This window comes from Gambusia affinis, linkage group LG12 (assembly GCF_019740435.1).
Source record: "Gambusia affinis linkage group LG12, SWU_Gaff_1.0, whole genome shotgun sequence".
Classification (NCBI taxonomy): domain Eukaryota; kingdom Metazoa; phylum Chordata; class Actinopteri; order Cyprinodontiformes; family Poeciliidae; genus Gambusia; species Gambusia affinis.
Window position 1 is genome coordinate 6,010,088 of NC_057879.1, and position 16,257 is coordinate 6,026,344.

The following is a 16,257-nucleotide window of genomic DNA, read 5'->3' on the forward strand; positions in this document are numbered from 1 at the left end:
GCTTTTGCATTGGATTGCTCGTTTGCAGGGCATGTGTGGTTTTATTTACTTCCTTTTTGTTATATGAACAAATTAATTATCAAGGTGTTGAATTTGTCACCTAAACTTTTAGCTTTTGCTGCATGCAACAGGCATTTAATTCAGTAAAGAATTTCACCGGACTTTTTCCCTTTTGTTTTTTTCTTTGTAAAGTCCCTCGAGACATTTTATTTTCCAGAAGCATAAACATGTCAGAAGTCTCCAAATGGTTCAAATTTGGGGTGAAGAATTTGCAATAAAATGTTGTGCCGTTAATAGAAAAAAAAAAGAAAAAAGTGTTACCCCACACCACTTTCAGTTTGTTGATTTTGGCCCCCTGTGTAAACGTTTTGGACACCACTGCTTAAGAGCTTATTTACATTAATAGCTTTTCAAAAAGAATAGTGTAATATTTTTTAAATAAAGCCTTTTCTGTTTTATTGAACATTGTGAGGAGTTCAAGTTTTGCAGAACATCAGAATAAACACTGGAACAATCTCAGCTTAGAACACACGTGCAAAAATCGAACGACAAAACACTCAAAACATGTGCAAACAAACAATATCCGATATGTAACAGAGTTTGTACAACTCCAGGTCAGTATTTAGTTCCAGTTTATTTTGCCATCGCAGCCCTTCTCTGTTGGCTTCTCGGTAAAAGACGTAAAACCTCCACTGAACTACAAAAAAGTCCTCCACCATGTTTCACAAATTGCTTGTGTACCGGTGGCCTCTGTGTGTTGACAAGGGTTTAAATTACAATGTTCTAAAGTAATAGACAAACCCAGAAGTACTGCGCCCGATCGTTTTAACTGAGCTTATTGTTTTATTTCAGATCATCTCAGTCATTTCTCCTTGTGGAGTTTTTCAAAATTAACCTCTAGCCAACAGGTTACTTTAAAATTGTTTTTGTTTTTTTTTTCCCCTTGAGGAATAATCTACTAAAAGAGTGTCAGGTTTGATACGTCTCTACGGGTTTGGTTACGTCAAACATTTAAACATGCGTCTAAAACTAAACCCTTAAAATGTCTTGAATTCATTTTAAATAATGTACATTGGCCTTAAATACACTGTTGTTGTGGAAGGATGCTTTTATCTCATATTCTATGTAGTTTATTTCTCTAGTGAGACTTTTCTGTCAGGCAAAAGTTTGACTTCTTTATTGCACTCTGTGACTCCGCTAACTAGCTGCTAATAAACCATTGATAGCTAGTTAGCTAGCTCTCTTGCGTCTACCATTGGTAAGTGTAAATTAAAGTCAGTTTGCCAGATTATATTTGCCACTGGCTCACTTCTGTTGCCAACCCGTAAGAGGCTGCAAGCATCATGTGCTAAAAAAAAGAAGAAAAAGAAGGCCTAGCGCTATTATATAAAATATTCAGTCTCCTTTTGTACATTTCTTTGGAGATGCAGGTCTTAAATTTCATTCATAGTGGTCTTAAAACATCTTCACTTTTCACAATTTCAGTCTGTAAATAACTAATTTTTTGCTGCAAAATTCACAATCTTGCATGTCGTTTTTCAGATTCAATTAAAAATCTGAATTATTGACGGGATTTTAGCCCAAGCGTCACAGAAGAGGATTATGAATGTATTTAAATACAGTTTCTGCATAAGCTGTTATATATCTGCAGCATTATGTGCCCTCTACATACGTGTGCTGGCTCATCAATGTAAGTATGATACAGAATGACTGGCAGTCAATACACGCCTTCTCCCTGAACTGTTTTAATGGGTTGTTGCAGGCGGCTGCTCTGCGTCCTCCACCTCAGTGATTTCTTCCTCGGCCTTAGTTGTTGGAACAGGATGGAAGAACTGCAAACACAAGAAGAAGAAGAAGAAAAACATCAGAACCAAGACACTAATGCTTATACAAAGTGGGCTGCATATTTGGAGCTGGGAGGAAAATCACAAATGGTTCCCAAAATAGTTTGCAAATTAAATTCAGAAACGTGTGATATGATATCTTTTATTCTGATATGCTTAAATATAGTCCAGGGCAATAAAACTAAGGATATAACTTAAGGATTTGTAGTATACACACAATAAGAAAGAGCTGTTGTATTTAAATTCCTGTAAAACTTTGGAATAAGTTAAATAAGTGAAAACAAAGTCAAACTTGAACACAATTTAAAAGGAAATACAAGGAGGTAATTTTCACAAGATATAGACGTATGGGTGAGAGTTAGCACAAATGTGCATATATAAATTGAGGCTAATGTGTTTGAGTGTGTGGGTATGGATGTGTATGGTTAGACATGTAAAAAAAAAAAGAAGGAAAATTAAATAACCTATGTTCATTTTTATTTTTAATTTGATTTACCGTAATAAGAAGGGTCCATCTGAAATTATTGTGTGGGTTTATGGGGTAGGAGTTCATAAGTTTCCTACTTCTTCCTACCCCTTTTGGAGAATGTCAAGATTATTGTGGTACAAAAATGTGTGTTTTTACATTCCTTGTACATGTGTGTGATTTTATACTTCTATCATTCTAGAAATAAATAAATGAACTTTATGTCAACTTTATATTTCTAGGTGTTTTCACACCTGATAGACTCGGTTCGACTGGGGATCAAAGTTACAACAAGTTACATTTTTCTTCTGGTGCGTTTCGCTTTCACACTGCATTGTGTGAAAAACCTTTGAAAAACTGTTCTCCACATCGCCTGTGGTGGCGCTGCACCCACGACGACACGAAAACATCAGAAGAAGACACAAACTTTCTCATTTGGAAAATGTAAACAGAAATAGAATAGTGTCACATCTTAGTGGTTGTAGAATGTCTTCTGTTTTGTCTGAAGACCACAAACCATTTCTCCAGATAGCGCTAGACAAATGCGTTTGATTTGGTTGTATTTACCCACAATGCCCTGCGGTATAGTTCGCTGCCTGCTTTTTGTAGCGGTCTGTGAAGGCAGCAGTGCCGTGGCGCGTTCAAACCGCGCCAGAGTTTGTTTAATTTATTTTTGTTAAATATTCAGAAGACCTGCTATCTGTCAGGAAATGGGTTGGCGAAGACGAGGAAGGACGCAGACGGACCCAGGATGAGGTGGAGAAATAAGTTTAATGAAGTCCAACAAGAACATAAAGCCAGGAACCACAGGTGAGTGACGAGACACGAACAAGAACTGCGGTAAATAATCAATAACATGACAAAGACAAGGATGCAGTGGGGAGCAAGAGACAGCTGGAGGTGGTAATGCATCTAAAAGTTGTTTTGCCAACCGCCATAAAAAAGGGAAGAAGAAGAGACAGCTAGAGCTAATAAGGGGCAGACGACGACAAAGGGACTAAATTAACTGATAACACACACACACAACCCCACACGTTCCTTTTTCTAACTCAACACAATCATACTTTTTTTTTTTTTTTTTTTGGTGCCTTACTGTCTATCACATAAAATCCTCATTTTAAAAAAAGCATTTTCAAGTTTGATTTTGTGAAAATAAAAATAAGTAAATAAATATTTAACCTTTTCACACAGGTGTGAAAAACCTTTGCAAAGTATGAGCGTGTGTGAGTGTGTCAGTATGAGGACGTGCTTACATTGAGCGGATCGGTCTTTTCCAGGAAATGTTTGTACTTGGCGGGGGGACGAGGAATCGGAGGAAACAGAACTTTGACCAGCCTGAGAGACACAAGGTACGCTTTAGGAAGATTTTGAATCCATATTTCAAAGTCACTTTATACCAACTTTGTTATGACATGGAAAGCTGACACATTTAATGCTGAAGAAAGAAAAAAAAAAACACCAAGGCTTTCTTTATTACTTAATGAACTCGTTCTCCTTTAACTTCCTTCCTCTTATTGGCTACTTCTGAACATCTCAAGCGTACGTTTTATGAGGAAAAAAAACAGTCTGGTGAAGGCTCTGGCCTGTGGTTTTCTCACTTAAAAAGACATTACTCACATCCTTCTTACTCTTCTTTGAAAGAAACTTCACAGCTTCTGCAAACTTAAAGGCTACCTCTGTTTTTTTTTTTGCTTCATAATTATGAGAAGTCATGAGTCAGCTCGGAATTAGTTGAACAACAAGGAGATGAAAAACGGCTACAACGGGTCATCGGTCTACCTCTGATGGCGCAATATCAACAGCACGGCCAGGAGGATCATGGGGATTCCGAGCGAAATCAAGGCGATTACGAGAGGATCGAGTCTGTACGTTGGCTGCTCCACCGCTGCATATGCACACAAACACACACACACACACACACACACACACGGTGATGAGTTATTTCACTGGAGACGTCGCTGCACTTCAGCTTGAAGTCGTCAGAGTGAAAACAGGGATGAATCGACAGTCAGATTGTTCAATTTGAGAAAATAAAAAAATAAAACTTACTGACTGTGGGGCTCCACTCGCTCCACTGGGTGCACCAAAAGCAGTTGGTCGATATCTTCGTCCTCATCCTCACCCTGTAGGTGGGAGCGGCAGCATTTGGCTCTACGTATTGCCGCTTAGCTGAAAATTTTCTCGGTTTTTCCTGTTTTGAAAAGATTATTTTTTGTTTCAGGTGGTTGATTCAGGTTGAGTTACACTGTGGCTGGTGTGCAATTTACAGTGGTGTGAAAAAGTTTTTGCCCCCTTTACTGATTTCCTATGTTTTTCCATCTTTGTTGCACAACATCAGACCAATTTAAACAGTGAAAAACACCAATAAATAAAGAATGCAGATCTTAAATTATTAAACATGACCGATTATACTTCCTTAAACGAGTTAGGATAAATCAATGTGCTACAAAAATGTTCTTTACATTTTTTTTTTTCACAAAATCATTCTTGGATAAGATTTTAGTCTCCCTAATTTGAGTTTCTTTAAGATCGAATAGCTTTAGGGTCTTTGTCACTTTAAATCCTTTCAATGAAAGAATCTGCTGCTGGCCACGCCCACCAACTCATCGTTTGCGCCCATGTGTGAACATGGATGCACAATTATACAACTGTGAAAGTTGTATAGTAGCGTTTGAAAAGCAGAACTGGAGCCTCCTGCACAATCAACAAGAGTGCAGCAAGTGGTTTCTGGAAGTGAAATCAATAACTCAACACTTTCCTTTTCCAGCAGCCGTTGTACAACACATACAGCGGTAAAACCAGCTGACCAAACAAACTGAAACTCAACTTGGGTTGTCAGTTAATGGGCTGGCCTTGGGTAGGGTTGCCACGTGAGTGGAAGCAACTGCTGATTTGTGGCATTACATTATTACTCATTTTCCAGACCCCAAAAATTTTAACTTGTTGCCAAAAAAACAGCCCATGTTTTTAAAGTACATGGGCTGTTTTTAGAAACGGTGGAAACCGAAGTGGAAGTGCTAAAAAAAAGTGCAAAATGTGAATTTTGCATAATAGCTCTCCTTTAAGAGAGAGAATAGTCCAAACCTGCATGGCCCAGTGAGAAAAATGATTGCCCCCTGCTGCTAAACAATAACTAAACTGTGGTTTGTCTGACACACACTGCCTCTAGCCCAGTGCTTCTCAATTCCAGTCCTCATGCCCCCCCTGCCCTGCATGTTTTAGGTGTTTCCCTGCTGCCACACGCCTGGATTGAATCCATGGGTGATTAACAGGCTTCTGCAGAAGAAGGCCATACAATCATTTGGATCAGCTGTTCTGAAATAGAGGCACATGTAAAACATCCAGAGCAGGGGGTCCTGAGGCCTGGAATTGAGAAGCCCTGCTCTAGCCACACCCAGCTGATTACTGCCGCACCTGTTCTCACCCAAGACATCAGTTAGGACCTCCCTGATGAAGGGAAGAACACCAAGCGATCCTCAACATCCACACATGATGCTGAGGAGGAAAGAACGTCAAGAACAAATGAGGGAAAAAAAAAACAGTAACTAAACATGGGACCGCGGCGAAGCTTCCCAGGAGAGGCAGGCCAACCAAAATTACCCCGAGAGAGCAGTGAGGGTAAGTGAGAAAATAAATTTAATTTATCTAGAACCTTTTTCAGACAGCTGTCACACAATGCTTCGTGACAAAAATAGTAAAAAAAAAAAAAACCCAGTAAAACCAATGAATACACAAAGAAAGAATCAACACTGAGACACCAAAGTGTGACAAACATGAAAAGATATATTCAATTAGAAAGCAGGCAAACACTCTTTCATACCACTCTGTAGACACTTTGAGACAGACATACCTGGTCGCCGAAGTCCAGCTGGTAATCAAAACAATGTGATAGTAAATTATTGCTTGGCACATCCCAGTTTACGTGAAGGTTCCCGTCCTGGATCGATGCATCAACGTTTGCAGGAGGATCCGGGAAATCTGCGGCCAAACCCAAATAACCAGACGTTAGCGTCGAGCCCGAAATGACTCAAAACGGGAAATTTGTTTCCAAGAAAAACGATGTGAAAAGATAATCGGGTTTAAAAGAACAGTCAAACATAGGCATTTCACTCCAAACTTGCATGACAGTAATCTGATTTATTTATGGGACTCAGTCCCTTCTAATAGCTGCCCAGCCGTCTGAGGGTCATTATAGATGGAAAAGCGGGTGGGGAGTGGAGTACAATTTGTGTCAAAAAACTCAGAGCTTTCGAGATTGAGCTCAGTAATTTTCTATGACAAAAAACAAGGAAGTTTGAAAAGTTAAACTTCTTTGGAACTTGGAAATGTTTTTGACTTTGGCAAGTCGAAAATGTCTGACCTTTTCTAGAAAATTTCTGGGTTTAATGTAAAACTTTGAGGTTTTTTTCTAGCACATTTTTGTCTTTTGAAACTCAAGTTTTCATGTTTTTCTTTTTTTTTTTTTTTTTTTGTCCTAGAAGATTCCTGAGATTTTCGGGGGCTGAAATGTATTCCTCTTTATGGCCCTAATAGACCATAGACCGTTGTATGGAAGAACATTAGGGCCACTGGGGAAAAAAACAATTTTTGGTCTCGCAATTTTTTTTTTCCAATTGACCTAATATTCTTCTTTATCATGAAGGGTGGGTAATTATTAAACATATTTATGGTTGTGTATTTTGACTTAACGCAGAAACAACTCTCCATGATGATGGGGGGGAAAAAAGTATCAGTGTTTTTTTTCTCTGTTTTTCCCACCATAGATACAGCAATACATGTTAATATTTTTTTAAAATGTGATTAAATGCTGTCATTGTGATCTGCTTGGGGATAAAACTGCTCCACTTCAACTTTAGAATGAGTCTCATCAGTTAGTTTTGATTTTATTTGCTTTTTTGAGCAGTATTTTGTGTTTATGGGGCTTTGACTGCAGTTGGGAACAGTAATCAGAGAATCTATTGCCAAAAAGAGTGAAATGAACTTAAATTTTCATATTTAACATCTCTTTTATCATCTCAGTGCATCACTGTGCAGCCACTATATAATTTTGACCAGACAAAAATGTGTCATTGCAGCTCTCAGATGCTTTCATATTCAAAGTAAGTAAAGTTTTGAAATAACAAAAAAAAAATTATAAAACTGCGTCAACATGAAGCAGAACCAACCAGAAATAACTCCTTTGCATAGACAAGCATACATAGGAAGAGCTTTTCTACTTCTTCAAAATCTGGAGGTTTTAACAGGAAGGTGTTGCTCCATCAGCAGGGCGTCACAAGACGAAAGCTTTTATGTTCCTAAAGCCCAAATAAGTTCTGATCTCTGACATTACGCCCTGGGTTGTTAATAAAGTGCCTGGTACAGTCCAAAACTGTCAAGTTTTATTCAGGTTACAGTGTCAACACTTTAATCTGATCATTTCCTGTGAAAGACGACTCATGTTTTCAACTAGACAAAACAATGAGGTGCTATTTTTAGCTGTGGGACTCTACCGCCTGGTGTGGAGTAAAAATTTAGCAGAAGTGGAGTTATTAATGACACTAAAGGTGTGGCTCAGGTATGATGGGTGCTTTCCTTTCTTAAAATTCTCAATTCGGGTTTTAAATTCTCCTTTTTAAAACCCCTGTCATCAGTCCTACGATTGCTTTTCTTAATGGTTTTTTTTTTATGTCTCAGAAAACAAACACAGATGGATTTGGACTCATCATATTTTCATCAACATAATCTTATTATCTTGTTTCAGGTTATTCAAATCTGTGCTTTCAGTACTTTGCAATACTCTGCCAATAAAAGAGCTGAGTGACACAGACAGGAAGTGGAGAATGAGTCTGCTGCTGGCACTAACTTTAAGGACTTTGTAAAAGCAGGTTTGGACGTTGAAGTTTTCCTCAATGAAACTACAAATGTTGGTGTCTTTCATTGGGATCTTATGTGACTGACCAACACAAAGTAGTGCATAGCTATGAAGCGGAAAGTGAAGGATGAACGGTTTAGAAAGTCTCTTCAAGGATGTACGGAAGAGGAATGGGGCCACTGGGGGGAGAATTCTGAGATTAAAGTCAGAATTTTGCGAAAAACTTATATTTGTTTTTGTTTTTTATTTGGTCAGTGGCACCTGTTCTCTTCCGTAGGTATCTCTCCATCTGCTTCACGCATTTAAAAACTGATGTTTTTAAATTGTTATTATTTATTCTAAAATTTCCTCAAGCTCAATCAGATTGGAACCCACAGAATGTGCAAATGGTTATTTTCAAGTCTTCTATCAGACTATCAATTGGATTTTGGTCTGGACTTTGACTGGGCCAATCCAAGGCGTGAATAGGCTTTGAACTATTCTGTTGTTGCTCTGGCTACAGGGCTCAAGGTCGTCCTGCTGGAAGGTGATCATCCAACAGGTTTCCTTCCAGGACCATCCCCATCTTTTTTTTTTTCCCCCACCAGGGGGTCCTTTTTGTGGGCTCTAGTGTTCCTTTTTTTTTTTTACATTAGGCTGACAGGAAAGGGGGAAGGAGAGGGGGGAAGACATGCGGCAAATGTCGTCGGGTCCGGGAATCGAACCCGCGACGGCTGCGTCGAGGACTGAAGGCCTCCAAACGTGGGGCGCGCTACCCTCTACGCCACGCCCCACCATCCCCATCTTTACTCGCATCAATCTTTCTGTCAACCAGTTTCCATGGAGATGGGCCATTCAAGGACTGAACTGTTAGATATTCAAATATATCGCTTTCTCTCAACTCCTGAGCTGCCTGCCTGAGATTCCTGATCTTCACGGTGCTGTTTGTTGTCAAAGAAATAATTTTACAGTGTACTCGGTCAGAACAGTGTGTGAATTTGAAGATTACTCAATATATCCTCGTCGAACTCGGCGGTGTAACGCGTCCTGGCGCCACGCTGGATCACGTCAAAGTCGACGACTACAGACTTATTCTGGCCGCCATCGATTGTCCAGGATATGAAGCCAATGGCGTTCGCTGAGCTTTGGTTCCGAGAATCGACCAAGCGCTTATTCTCAAAGAGCCTGTAAAGAAACAAACAAAAACAGCCTCACAGTCGCGTTTCACGCGTTTCTAAGTTCAGGGGAGTCTTAATGTTTTCTGTTTGGAGCGGATTACAGTGCCTGGGATTACCTGACAGAAACGGACAGCTGAGCGCCCGTCTCCAGAGCGCGGAGCGACCAGGAACAGTTGAGTTTGTTCGCTCGGGACATCGTACAGACGACAGACGCCCCCTCCAACTCTTCTTCTCTGTCATCGACTAAATCCTTCTCGTCCTGCAAATGAATGGAAGAGGAGGAGATTTAGGAGAAACTAAAACGTTATTAGAAACTAAAATGTCGCATGTTAAAAGCCACAAGGGGATTTTGAATATGAAAGAAAATTTTGGTGTTCTTACAGAACAGGTGTCGACGTCTGGATCATAGTCCGCGAGCTCTGGTAGAAGAAAATAACATAAATCCAGATTTAGAACAAGCGCGAGAACGTTCTTCATTACGTTCACTGGAGGTTCACGTAGCTCATCATCATGTCGGTTCATGTCTAGTTTCTAGAAACATCTTGGTACACTTGAAATGAGACAAAACTAACTTACAAGCAACTTTTCAGCAAGATATAGGAGCTTGTTTTAAGACAATAATTCCTTAATACTGATGAAAAAGTTCTAGTTCCACTGGCAGGTTGTCACTTTTAAAAATGTCTTGTTATAAATGGAAATGATTGTCTTTTTTTCAAATTAATATAAAGGAATAATTCACTTAAAAGCTTTTACATCTTAATGAAAAGTTAAGTTTTGTTTTAATTCAAGTGTATTAAGCTATGCACTTGAGTTAAGTGCATATTTTAATTCAATTTTTGGTCTCTAAACAAGACCAAAAATATTTGGTAAGATTTTTATTTTATTTTTTGCAGTGAAGCAAGTTTGATTCAATGTGCCATTCTGAATTCATCAGCTCTGTGTTATATCTTTAAATCCTCGTTCTTTGGAGTGTCAAAAGGAAACAAAATTCTGTGATTCCCTCCTATAGTCACGCATATTTAGTTATAATTGCGAGTAAGTTGGAATGTGTAAGAAGACACCCACCACTCTGTGAGACCCGCAGCAGCAGGAGAAAGCTGTACCACAGTACTGGAAGAGCAGGAGAGAGCTTCATAGTCGGTACAAAACTGCCAAAACACAGATATCAGATTCACACGACAGATGTAAGGAATCCTCATCGATATTAGACACTTTTACCTTTTCGTGAGTAAGCGAATACCTGGTTATGTCCATCCAGACATGAGTTTCAGCCTCAGATTTTGGGGAGTCGTTGGACCACAAGCAGCAAAGAAGCGACTGACTGGGTTTATTGCGGGTAATTTCCTGGCTATTTAGACTTCCCCTTTTTAGCTTCCCTCATACACAGCCTGACTTCTTGTAAGCCACCTCAGAGTGGGCGCAAACGGATTTAAAGAAACTGCTTTTCTGGTTTCTGTACTGGTTCTCTACACGATGCCTTCAAGGTTTCAGAAACTCCGTTTTCAAGCACAATTAAGAGACACAAAGAGTTATCTGGGCTCCACTTGCGTTTACACACACAGCTACTTCAAGAAATGGACACAGCTGTGACCTCTTACTGTACATATCAGCTCATACCTTAGTAGGAAAACTCTAGCAGAGCCTTCTGCCTGTTAAGCTACAGAAAAACGATTAGATAAAGAGTTAATAGAGTGTCATTACCTCCTTCTGTGTCTCTACGATGCCGCTGAATGCATTTCTCTTTCTGCCAGGAGACAACGAGACGATTTTGGGGAAATACGAAACATGACGTCACCTACTGTACAAAGCTTCAGGAAACCAAAAGCAGTTTTTCTTTTTCTTTTTTCTTCCCCTCATCACTTTGTTTTTTTTTTGTCACATTGCTCACTGTGTACGCTGCGCACATCTTAGTACTGGCACACAGTTTTACAGCTTGAAATGTGAACATTTCGTGGAAAATGCTCTAGAAGAGCAAAATGTACATATTTGAGTTTTAATAAATTAGAATTTTTTTAATGTATTTAATACAACTGATATTGTAAAGACATTTTTTTAAAATGTTTGTATTTTGATTAACAATCAAACCCCAAAATTCTGTTTTTGTAAGTATTGCAATAGATTTTTATTATATTTATTTTTTTATATTAAAAAAATTTTTTGGCTAAAAAAAATTAATAAAATGCGGTGTACTGTATATGCATTTAGCACATAGTTGGGACTCCTCCAGCGGTGTGGCCCGGAGGTCAACAGCCCACTTTTTCTCATCTTCCTGTTTCACAAAACCCCACAGACTCTAACCAGGTCAGGCCAGTTTGCTGGTCAATCAACCTGAGTGTTTGGCGAACGGTTGCCAAGTCTTGTTGGAAGATAAAATCTGTGTCACCATAAAGCTTTTCAGCACAGGGAAGCGTGGCGTGCTCTATAACTTTGAGGTAAGACTTTGGACTGGGGGGAAACTCTGCTTCATTTCTCCTCAAATCACTGCTGGACTTCAAGCAACGTGGATCCACTTATCCACTCTTCCTCTGGCCTGACCTTGGTTTAGAAATTAAATAAAAACTTTACCATCATAATCTGAAACGTGTGACTTCGGTATACCGAGGAACACTCCATTTAGCTTTCCCACTTTGTTACACTTTTGCACAGAACTCTGAGGACAGACCAGCATCTCTCCCATTGACCTTTGGTGACCCTCTGACGGACAACTATCCAGTCAGCAGTCTTCTACAGGTCTCTGTTGGCTGTAACATTTCTATGTTCAAAATCGACTATATTTGGGACTTGAGAAATTTTTATATTTTCTGAAAAAAAATTATTTTTTTGGATGGGGAGAGGATTTATTAGCTGTAACCCATAATCATCTAAATTAACTAAGTAAATGCTGATTGAATTTATATAGATGAATGTTTTAGTCTGAGATTATTATTTTTTGAATGAAAAGACTTGAATCATTTGCATTTTTCAAAATATTTTAATTTATTAACATGCACCAGTGTATGTTTCTGAAACTAATTTTAATTTTGACTTTAACAAAAATAGCAATAGTTCTCAGTAGGCTTTAAGCCATGGCATTTTAAGCAAGCTAAGCTGAAGTTCCTAATATTGAAAACACTTCAGAATTGTTTTTATTGTATTCCTCTTAAAGTTTCAGAGGTAAAACTCCACTCAACGCCATCGTCAACACTATTTGGATCCTAGTAAAACAATTCAAACTGTGCTGCCGTGTAGTTTTGCAGTTTTGTTCATCGTTCACCAGATTGAGGGTCTAGTTTCTCTTTACATCACACATTTAACCGCTGTCTTTTTTTACTCGGTTGGAGTAAAAAACAGAGTGTAGGAGGCATAGTTAAAAGGTAGCTGAAGGAAATAGTTTTGGGCCAAGTGCAGTAAAATGTGGCTTGCCATTGGTCCAAATCTGGGACATTCAGTTGGTTTCCACTAAGCTGTCACAAAAAATGTCAAAAACAAAAAGATCAAATGAAGTTCAGCGCTGCTACGGAAAGTTAAAACTTGCTGATTGCTGACCTTTTATATTATGTTCCCAAACAGTAAAGTTAGGACGCGGTTTTATGTGTTGCTTTAATCCTACCATAGACGTGTTGCTGGATCAAAACTCTTGAGCTAAAACACGAGTTTGCTGCTCTTATTGCATTACTTTCCTTTTTTTTAACCACGAGAAGAACTTTAAATTTATGCCTGTCAATAAACCTTTTTAATCGCTGTTTTTCTCCGTCTGAGTCTCTCCAGATTGAAATCTCGGATCTCTATTGAACACTAAGCAGAGGGAAACTGCAGCCCATTTCCTTGCAGATCTCTCACGAGCTCAGATGATTAGCTCTGACATATCTTGCTTATTGCTCATGTAAGCTAGACGTATTTTAATATCACAGCCAGGTGGCATGTCTGAGAAATATGGACGTAAGAGACTTCGTTAAAAAAAGTAACTGTAAGTTAGTCAAAGGAAAACCTTCTGCTCACGAGTTAAGGTGACGGGTGCAAAGTGACCAGGTAGAGATAGAGGCATGAGACTCACAAATGAAATAAAGGGAGTAAATTTGTCTCGTTGAACTCCACTGAAAATGTGCAGTTCAGTTTTATTGTAATTGTATTAGACTAAATAGTGTGTAAATGCTTTATGAATGTGCTTTTTATGGACTATGGAAAAATAACATTTACTGTAGAAGAACCGGAAGACACAGTAAAATTCTTCTTTTATTAAAACTTACTTTTTTCATTCTTTTTTTTTTTTAAAGCTTACCAGTGTTACTTTACTTACGCGTGAAAATGACAGCCTCCTGTTTCCTCTTGAGGAAATGACCAATTATTGCATTTTAGTCCATTTCAGTTGAAACTCTGACAAACGTTTCCACAAAGGGAAACCATAACACTGGTGGAAAATAAATGATTAAAACTATATGATCATGCAAAGGGTTAAAATAAGATTCATAAATACATAGGTCTAAAAAAAAAACAAGGGAAACAACAAAACTAAATGCTGTTTTTCTCCGTGCCGGAAGAAAAACAGCGAGTGACTGAGGGTCATTGTGCATAACGGAAACCCTGTAAATTCTAGACACTAACAGGAACCATAGAATTGCACAAAAATCCATGAGGGACGGCGGAGTCCCTGCTCGAAATTCAATGAAAGAGTTGTACGGAGCCTGGTGCTGGAAGCCCTTTGAAAGGCTGTTTACATCGTTTTAAACTGCGTGATTGTGAGCGTGAGTGGGAATAAAAATACTAGTAGGTAATTCATTCCATATAACACAGTAGGAGTGTAACCGGTAAACCTTTTATGGATGCAAACTCGACTACAAACCAACCTGTTTAGGATTGTATTTAAAACATATCAAATACAAATTTATTGATGGAACTTGACTTAATGTCATGTTTTGATTGTTGATTCTATGTTGCATTGTGTTTCTGTGTTTAATTTGATGTAAAGCACTTTGTAATGCCTTGCTGCTGAAATGTGCTATTCAAATAAAATTTGATTGATTGAAGCCCTAAAGTGGAAGTTTCAAATGGAGCATTTGCTAAAGGCTATAGGACTGTGGCGCATGCTAACGAAGATGGATATGCTAACTCCGGACGCTAGCACACAAGCTCAGGCAGAATTCGAGAGACGGAGAGAAAGAGCATTTTCCATGTAGGCTTGTCACGATAAGAATTTTTTTTTTTTCCCCACCAGGGGTCCTTTGTGGGCTCTAGTGTCCCTTTTTCATAGTAGGCTGACAGGAGGGGGGAAGACATGCGGCAAATGTCGCCGGGTCCGGGAATCGAACCCGCTGACGGCCGAGGACTGAAGGCCTCCAATCGTGGGGCGCGCTAACCTCTACGCCACCGGAGCACGCCCCACGATAATAAATTTTGCTGAGCAATTAATTGTCTCAAAAATTATTGCAATAAACAATAATATTGTTTGAAGAGCTTTGTAAACTGATTTAATGGAAATGATGTAATAATGCATTCGATTTCCTGCCAAAGATAGATGTACTTTATTTTGAAAACAACACTTAACACTGGGACTGATAAACAAAACAAACAAAAATAAAAATAAAATGGATTCTCAGTCTCCATTAACAAAAATGTACTTGAATAAAAACTAAACAACATAAAGCCAAAGTAGAAATAAATACTGCATTCAACCAAAAGAGTGCAGATTATGAAGTCTGTATACTATGTTGCCCTTCAGTAATAATTAGATTTAAGTAGAGAAGATGAGCACATCTGGCTACCTGATGCAATAGTTCTCACTACACGTTAGTTCACACCTACATTTTCCCCTTACGACAATCTTAGAATGTCAGTCGTTCTCGATGCAATTTGGTAACAGATCATCCTGTTGTGTGTGGTGTGTTACTGTAGGTCGTTGTGGCCGCTCTGATCTAAATCAGAGGTTTTCCCCACTGGGAGCGTTAACAGCCTGTTGAATGTGACAGGTAGCCAATCAGAAAGCATGGATTCTCCTCCATGTTTTGTGAGGGGGAATTAGGAGGGGAATCCGCAACCGGACATGATATGTGGAAACAACATTAATGTTTATAAAACATTTCGTGTTGACAAACCCGGCAACTTTTCAGCTGTTCTTTGTTAACGTGAAATAAATACGTTATAATGATTTTCATTCAGTCAGGACATTACGCTGACACTAGAGCCACATGCACTGCAGGTAGATTGTAGTAAAGCATTGATGCCTGGTTTTAAAATTAGTAAACTGGACTGGAGCCATTATTTATTGAACTGTTATACCTAGGATCTCTGTCGGCTAATGTTTGGTCTCTCAGGTTTTGAAAATGGGCCAACAATCAGCCGACAGCTCTAAGATGGTGTCGTGTGCGCTGGGCATTACACTAAGGAAATGAGGAAGGAGGGGTCAGTGGAGAGTTGAGCCTTTTTTCATTCAGCGTCATCAACAGAAAGAGGAAAAGGCCGGAAGAGACGATGAAGCCGATAATTAAAATGAGGTCGATAGTTTTAATTTATAGTATGATTAAATGATTTATTGTTTATTTTGACAGGCCTATTTCCATGTTAGTGCTAAATGTGAGTACACCCCAGTTGTATTTAACAACAAGCTGTCAAACTCCCAAAGAGACTTGGGACATGCTAAAATGACGTTTTGAGAGAGACACTTTAGTAAATAAACTGTTCTTGAAGAGTAAATATTTTAGTTGTGAAATGAAAGTAAAGGAAAAAATAAAAATGTGCAGTTCAGTTTTATTGTAATTGTCCTATATTAAATAGTGTGTAAACGCTTTATGAATCTGCTTATTATGGACTATGCAAAAATAACATCTAGAACAGGGTGGAGCACGCCTGGTCCTAGGTCTGGTGTGTCCTGCAACCTTTAGATGTATCTCCACTTCAACACACCTGAGTCAAATAACGAGGTCATTAGCAGGACTCTGGAGAACCTGACTACACTAGGGAGGCGAT

General features: G+C 38.9%; 1 protein-coding gene and 1 long non-coding RNA gene across 4 annotated transcripts; one reads left to right on the plus strand and one right to left on the minus strand.

Annotated features, from left to right (window-relative positions):
- Positions 1-405: 405 nt before the first annotated feature.
- On the minus strand, positions 406-11,108 carry LOC122840668 (interleukin-5 receptor subunit alpha-like). Of its 3 annotated transcripts, none has more exons than XM_044133226.1 (10): positions 10,559-10,973; positions 10,384-10,466; positions 9,700-9,737; positions 9,435-9,577; positions 9,150-9,325; positions 6,161-6,288; positions 4,360-4,501; positions 4,090-4,195; positions 3,564-3,645; positions 406-1,832 (listed from the first exon to the last, which is right to left on the minus strand). In XM_044133226.1, the coding sequence occupies exons 1-10, from the start codon at positions 10,570-10,572 to the stop codon at positions 1,746-1,748; spliced, it is 999 nt and encodes a 332-aa protein (XP_043989161.1). In that variant the 5' UTR covers positions 10,573-10,973; the 3' UTR covers positions 406-1,745. The 3 variants fall into 3 exon arrangements, with proteins under 3 accessions (XP_043989161.1, XP_043989162.1, XP_043989163.1); XM_044133227.1 differs by lacking the exon at positions 10,559-10,973 and adding an exon at positions 11,020-11,108 and having other exon boundaries at positions 407-1,832; XM_044133228.1 differs by having other exon boundaries at positions 407-1,832; positions 10,537-10,972.
- Positions 2,916-11,156, plus strand: LOC122840674. The gene is made up of 3 exons (XR_006372269.1): positions 2,916-3,120; positions 3,588-3,659; positions 11,070-11,156. It is a non-coding gene; the product is annotated as an uncharacterized LOC122840674 (long non-coding RNA).
- The last annotated feature ends 5,101 nt before the right edge of the window (positions 11,157-16,257 follow it).